The sequence below is a fragment of the Anarrhichthys ocellatus genome, unplaced genomic scaffold, assembly GCF_004355925.1.
Source record: "Anarrhichthys ocellatus isolate YVR2014 unplaced genomic scaffold, GSC_Weel_1.0 scaffold2393, whole genome shotgun sequence".
NCBI classification, from domain to species: domain Eukaryota; kingdom Metazoa; phylum Chordata; class Actinopteri; order Perciformes; family Anarhichadidae; genus Anarrhichthys; species Anarrhichthys ocellatus.
The window spans coordinates 384-7,953 of record NW_022282367.1 but is presented as its reverse complement, the minus strand read 5'-3'; the positions used below and the strand labels follow the sequence as shown (position 1 = coordinate 7,953).

At 46.9% G+C, this 7,570-nt stretch overlaps 1 protein-coding gene across 1 annotated transcript; it reads right to left on the bottom strand.

The window, feature by feature from the left end:
- Nucleotides 1-24: 24 nt before the first annotated feature.
- Nucleotides 25-5,220, bottom strand: LOC116378316 (integrin alpha-3-like; the record flags this gene model as incomplete). The annotated part of the gene is made up of 13 exons (XM_031840165.1): nucleotides 25-294; nucleotides 786-911; nucleotides 1,161-1,259; nucleotides 1,656-1,766; nucleotides 1,868-1,972; nucleotides 2,307-2,483; nucleotides 2,555-2,657; nucleotides 2,823-2,900; nucleotides 3,012-3,091; nucleotides 3,201-3,287; nucleotides 3,556-3,724; nucleotides 4,714-4,811; nucleotides 5,077-5,220. Coding segments are annotated over 13 exons (1,572 nt in total), but the record flags the coding sequence as incomplete, so codon positions are not given.
- Nucleotides 5,221-7,570: the final 2,350 nt, after the last annotated feature.

Here is a 7,570-nt window from a genome sequence, read left to right as displayed (position 1 = left end):
TTGGTCCGGTTCAGGGTGGGATGGTCTGGTTTGGTCTGGTTCAGGGTGTGATGGTCTGAATTGATCCGGTTCAGGATGTGTTTCCATTGATTCTGCCTCTCAGTGCATATCAGTCCAGGAGGTGACCCAGTGTCTGGGTGACTTCCTGTTCCTGGATGAGGAGACGTGGTCTTGGATCAGGAAGCCGTCAGAGTTCCTGAGCTGCTGCTGCTGCTGCTGCTCATCTTTACCCATAATCCTTCCCTGGTGGAGCGTCGTGGTCCGCCACGCCCTCCGACGCGCAAAGAAACCGCACTGCAGACAAAACACAGAAACCTTGTATGAAGTCTCTGAAGCAAATATCCAGAACTCATGAAACTGGAGTTCACAAAGAGAAAAAGATATCAGCAGAGAAACAGATTCACAAAGATCAATCGACAAGCTGATCGATCAGATGCAGGAAGGAAGGAAGGAAGGAAAGAAGCAGAGGAGAAGGAAGTGGGTCAACAGCTGGTCCTTACAGACGGACTCAGAGCTCCTGGTCCAGCCTCTCCCTCTCAGATGGCTGGCTCTTCATGTGGGCTTTCTGGGTCTTGGCCTGGTACGTTTCTCTGCTACCGGCTCTCACGAAGAACCCACATTGAACAGCAGGGGGCGACACAACGGCACTTTACCAAACCAGGAGGTGATGACGACGTTAGACATGAATCATTTTACAGTCACTTCTGTGGACTTTTGGTTGGCCGTAGATCCTGTAACCAGGACCCGACATCGACATTCAGAGGTTTGTCTCGGGATCAGTTTACCTTCCAGAGCAGCAGGCAGATCACAGCCAGCAGTAAAACTCCAGCCAGGACGGAGACCACGACGATCCACATGGGGGCTCTGGACCCCGGCTGCTGACCCGGGTCGGGATAGATGTGGACTTCAATCTGCAGAGGAAGAACACGGATTCAAGAGGGAACTCATGGATGTTAGAGGAGCGTTTAATCACCTCAAAATAAATAATCCTCTGAGTTACAGGCGTCTCTTTCTCAATGTAAGTCAATGGGAAGAAGTCGTTTTGGGCCTCATGACAGCACGTGACGGACCAGGAAGTTGTAATTCCACTGTTTGTAAATCTCTTCCAGGGGAACTGGGAACACTGAGAACCACAACAAGAAGAACTCTGGGTTCGGTACCTCTGAGCTGTGAGGCTCCATGTTGATGGTCGGTTTGTTCGTCTGCAGCTTCAGAGTCACCCGACCTCGAACCAACACACTGCGAGCATCTCTGTAGTCCTGAAACACACAAGAAGATCTGATATAGATACCGGAACAGGTAGAGGACAGAGTACCCGAACAGGTAGAGGACAGAGTACCCGAACAGGTAGAGAACAGAGTACCCGAACAGGTAGAGAACAGAGTACCCGAGCAGGTAGAGAACAGAGTACCCGAGCAGGCAGAGAACAGAGTACCCGAACAGGCAGAGAACAGAGTACCCGAACAGGCAGAGAACAGAGTACCCGAACAGGCAGAGAACAGAGTACCCGAGCAGGTAGAGAACAGAGTACCCAAACAGGTAGAGAACAGAGTACCCGAGCAAGTAGTGAACAGAGTACCGGAACAGGTAGAGAACAGAGTACCTGAACAGGTAGAGAACAGAGTACCTGAGCAGGTAGTACACAGAGTTCGTACCTCCATCATGGTGGAGTTCCACAGTCTGGCTCTGACAGTCAGAGTTGCTGAGTTCTTCATGTTGGTCAGCGGACAGACGAAGGTCACACATTTAGCTCCGTGAACACAGTCCTGCACACAAACACACATTTGTACTTTTATACCTGAGGGACCATAATTTACTGGATGTTTAGCCCCGCCCATCAAATCATCAATTGACCCAGAGTTTGTACCAGAATGTAGGACGTCTTCTTCTGGTGGAGGAGAGGTAGAGGTTTTTCTCTCGGCTCCTCCTTCTTCTCTTCCAGACTCCTCCTCTTTCTCTTCTCCTTTGACAGCTGAGCAAACAGGAACACAGTCAACACAAGTCATCTTCTTTCTCATTCTGGAGTTAGTGAATCTAAAACATGGACATGCAACAAACCAATGGATTCAAATAAATAAACAATGTTTTTTAAGGAGGACAAATATGAAGAACTGACTATAACACAGTTAAACCAGTCGTTGATGTGTGATGGTCTGGGTCTTTCCCTGTAGACCCGGATCCAGCGTCACACCTCAGTATGTAAACAAGCTTTAGGATGTTAACCGTCATTATTAAGAGATTCTTCTCTTCAGACCTTCTAACAGAGTCTGATATGAACCAGCGGGACCTCATGTTGCCATAGTTACCAGTAGGTTGAGGGGGTTGATGATGTCGCCCGGCGGAGCACAGCGAGCCTCTGACGAGTCGTTCACTCGGATCTCTGTAAGGTACAGCAACCACTTCCCATTGGACACCTCTGTCGGCCAATCAAACTCCACCTGCAGGTTGCCTAGGCGACCCAGCGGCTTCCCACTGATGTGCACCTATCAGAGGAGGTCGTGGGTCATCACCTGACCTGTTCACTCTTTATAAGTCAGACGAGTTTTAGACCAACCTGGAAGGTGAAGAGCAGCAAACTGCCGACGTCCTCCGTCTCCTTCACGGCCGACTCACCAATCACATGACCACCGAAGGAGACGGGACCCGGAGGAGTGATTCTGTCAACCAATGAGAGAGAGGAGTGATTCTGTCAACTAATGAGAGAGAGAGGAGCGATTCTGTCAACCAATGAGAGAGAGAGGAGTGATTCTGTCAACCAATGAGAGAGAGAGGTCATGAGCTCAGAGGTGAACATTAAATGTTCTTGACTGAGAGGAACTTACAGAGTGAGAGACGTCTGCAGAGAATACTCCACCAACATGGAGACGGAGACAGGAAACAGATCTGACTGCTCACTGAACCTGAAGACGCACAGGAACCACGACTCATTAGAATACCTTTAGACAGGTGTGTGTGTGTGTGTGTGTGTGTGTGTCTGTTTGTAGGTGTGTGTGTGTGTGTGTGTGTCCTACGTGAACAGCTGCAGCAGAGACTGAATCTCTCTGGTGTCTAAACTGATTTCAGACGGCTGAAATATTATCAACACCTGAACCTGAAATACAGAGAGAGACGGAGAATCAGATCCGTTAGAGTCTCAGTCAGAGCACTGAGGGCCAGACGATACCAGCTGGACTGTCAAAGACTGTCAGGACGTTGTGTACCTGCCGGTTGCTTTTGAACGGGTTCCCCAGCTCACACAGAAGAACAGCATCCTCAACAGAACACCCCATCACCGCCTGGATGTCACCCTGAAACACAAACAGGACTGGCTGTAGGAATCTCTGGTCCCAGGTCCTTCAGGGTCCATCAGGGTCAATCAGTCCAGTCCATCAGGGTCAGTCAGTCCAGTCCTTCAGGGTCTATCAGGGTCAATCAGTCCAGTCCATCAGGGTCAGTCAGTCTAGTCCTTCAGGGTCTATCAAGGTCAGTCAGTCCAGTCCTTCAGGGTCAATCAGTCCAGTCCTTCAGGGTAAGTCTTAAGTCAATCAGTCAAGTCCTTTAGGATAAAGTCACTACCTTTGTTCGGACTCCGGAGTAAATGAGTGATGGTGGGATGCTAATGTTCAGAACGGCATTGTGAGCATCCTCTGCTTGTCGGCCAAGAGACGGTGTGTTGCTGACATTAACCTCCAAAAATAGTCTGTTAAGGTTGGCGTTGTAGTACAACACCTGACTGCCCTCCTGCCTGTAAACACACACAAATACACAAATCGCAGCATGAAAGCAGCAGCAGGAAGTCATTTGCAACACATTAGTTCAGAGCTGATATCGTGCAGGACTGCAGGAGTTACTGTTACCGTCAGAGATGCTTTAATGGTCCAAATCTCCAGTCAAGACCCAAGAACTTTAGGATGACTCAACGACTCAAACCCCAAGTAACGTCTCGCTTTCTTTAGGGGGAATCTGAGTCAAATCCAGAGTCCAGTCCCTGGTTCAAACTCCCAGGTTCAAGGGAAGAATCAAGTCCAAGTGTCAAGTGAAGTACTTAGGTCCTTTAGTCCATGTTACCTCCCAGATCTTCAAATCTACGTGAAGTCCTTTAAGGAGTTAAATCTCAAATAACGTTTCAAGTAAAGTCCCACGTCCTTTAGGGGAAGATTCAAGCCAGGTAGTCATGTCATAAAGGGCAAGTCCAAGTCACGTCCCAAGTCATTAAGAAGAATATTTTAGTCATCTTTATCCAATTTCTAAGAACATAAAGTCACATTCAATGCCTAGATCCTCAAGACAAGTGAAGTCCCAGGTCCTGTCAGGCAAGTCCAAGTCGTCTTTTAGGGTCAGAGTCAAGTCCAAAGTCCTTCAAGGCATGTCTGAGTCCAGTACCGTGTCCTTTAGGACGAGTTAGAAGTCAAGACTTCAGTCTTCATCTTTAAACTAAAACATTCAAACAGATCCTCCCAGAAGAGACGTCGAGTCTATCAGAGAGAATTACCCCGACGTCTCTGAATCTTCAACGCGTCGACTTCAAATGACGTTGGATTCAAGCGGATACTTTGGTCTCCAGTGGTTGGTTGATGAAAATCGATGTCACATGTATTTGATAGTATAAGCGTCATGGGTGTATGATATGGAATGAATCAGTCCAACATGTTCTGGGTTTTCCTCATAACTTTAGTCATCACAAAACTAATGTGTTCTAGCACAAAGACAGGAAGCAGTGAGGAGTTCACTCACACAGCGAAGGGGTTCTGGTTCTCATCCGTGAACTGGGCCGTCATCTGCAGATTACTATGGCAGCGGTTATCAGAACCACAGGCCTTCTGGATGTGGATCTGATGAGATGAGGAAACAGATGTTCAAACATTTCTGATGTCTTGACTTCTGAGGTGGGTTCTTTGTTCTTATTTCTGACATTCTGTGGTGGGTTCTAATGCAGGTTCAGTTGTTTTTTGTGTTCTATGCATTCTGACCTAAATTTAGTTTGGAAATGGTTTCTTCAGAGTTCTGACCTTGGGTCTGATTTTGATCTGGATTCTGCTAAAAGCTTTTTCTGATGGGTTCTGATCTAGGCTATGAAGAATTCTCTTTGGTTCTGACCTGGGTTCTGATGGGTCGGGGTGACTGGCTCAGTACTGGGAGGCGCTTCAGGTCCTGTACGGCGTTCTTTTTCTTGGGAAGCTTCTCGTACAGAGAGACGTTCAGGGAGAACACCAGAGGTTTCACTTTGTCTCGGATCGGACTCTGAAGAACATAATCACACGGAACAGAAGAACCTCAACAACACTTTCATATGAGGAGCTTTCTTTTTAGGGATAGTTTTCAGTCTCTGCTGTTAACGGCTTCAGTTCACTTTGAAGGTGAACAATGCGAGATTCAGAGCATATCTATTGCCTCCACGTGGCTCTCAACATGGCGACAACTGAGCCGGCGGCTAGTAGCTAAAAATGCTAACAGCGTTAACCTGAGGGGGTAAAAGCGTTTCAGCTGTAAGCGCTGTACGAGAGCAGAGCAATGAGCTAACCGGTGGGGCATGCTCACATGCACTAAAAGGGACTCACATGCACCAACATACTCTAAATGTCACGCGGTCGGCTGGCTCTGTGAACAAAGAGGTGAAGCTGTGACATCAAGAGAGACTTCATTCTCTGATCAGACTTTTCTCCTCTTATCTTTATACAGAAGATAGTTATTGATGAGTTATTAATGATGTGAATCTAAAATAGAGAACCCTTCACAGAATGTAAACATGACTAAACACTGACGGAGAAGATCGTCTCTGTAGGTTTCAGGTTTACATGAAGTGAAGGGATTTATAGTTAATGGAATAAAAGTGAGTCTCTAACATCATGTGAACATCTATCGTCCTGTATGAACCACAACACAATAAGAAGGACGTGAAGAAGTGACAGGATGGGTACATCCCAAGTCTCTTAATTGTCGTTTCCTCGATCCTCGATTGAACCGGAAGTTGTTCTGCTCCGCCATATTGACGGCCGTCCCAAAGCTCTTATTTAGCTCTGAGGAGCGAGGATCGAGGAGGGATCTCTGAGGAGCTATGAGTGAGGAACCACGAGAACAGACTTCAAGGAAGTCTTTTAATGGCCGACACGCCCCCTCATTGTTCATCAGTCATGTGATTGGACGCTGCAGCCGATCGGACTGACTGGCTGAGTTTAACACCAGAGTGAAGACGGATCACAGAATAAACTCTAGTTTATATTTGATTAGGTTTCTGATTCAACATCTGGTTTAATTAAATGTTCATTGTAGTCTGAACAACAAAAGGACCACAAACAACTTTCTTCATTTATTAGAAAGATTTGTGTTTTCATGATCTGATGTTTCCCTCAATAGCTTTATTATGGAAACAATTAAAGTCAGAGAGAGCTGGAGAGACTAAACACTTTTTACATCATTGATCATCATTTCATTCAGTCACGTGAGGCTGATCATTCCTGAGTGTTTGATGAGTTTTATCATTTAAGTTTAACCTGAAACATGGAGCCTAATAAAATAATTCCAGTGTTCAAGAGAAACCATAATCATATTCTGGGTTATTTAATAATGACGTCATAATCTGAATTTCAAAAATGTAAGACGCAAATAATTCATAAATAAGACGATCGCATTCCGCCGGTAGAAATGGATCCTGTGCTTATAAACAGAACACAGAACACAGTTTGTTAACAGACTACAGAGAGAAACACCTCTACAGTGGTGATTACTGTGTGTCTTTATTAGTTATTAGTATTATTAGTTACTGTTATTAAGTACAGTGATCATGTGAACAGACACTAACTTATCAAAAGTCTCTCCAGCTGTTAAAGCCGACTGACAGCTGTGATCATCTGATCCTCCGTCATCAGAAACAGACGTCGCTCACGTGACGCTTTAGAGGAAAGGACGTCTCATATCTCTTAAAACATATCTCCTCGTTTCTCTCTCCTCGCATGGTTTCCTTGCGTCTCTCCATGCATCCCTGGTAGCACCACTCTCAGGACAGATGTGGCAGCACTGAGCCCTGGAGCTTGTAGGGGGCGCTAACAGGGCGCTAACAGGACACTAACAGGGTGCTAACAGAGTGCTAACGGGACACTAACAGGGCGCTAACAGGGCACTAACAGGGTGCTGACAGGGCGCTAACGGGACACTAACAGGGCGCTAACAGGGCGCTAACATGGTGCTAACGGGACACTAACAGGGCGCTAACAGGGCACTAACAGGGCGCTAACAGGGCGCTAACAGGGCACTAACACGGTGCTAACAGGACACTAACAGGGTGCTAACAGGACACTAACAGGGTGCTAACAGGGCACTAACAAGGTGCTAACAGGGCACTAACGGGACACTAACGGGACATTAACAGGGTGCTAAACGGACACTAACAGGGTGCTAACAGGGCACTAACGGGACACTAACAGGGTGCTAACAGGACATTAACAGTGTGCTAACAGGGTGCTAACAAGGTGCTAACAAGGTGCTAACAGGGTGCTAATAGGGTGCTAACAGGGCGCTAACAGGGTGCTAACAGGGCGCTAACAAGGTGCTAACAGGACACTAACAGGGTGCTAACAGGGCACTAACAAGGTGC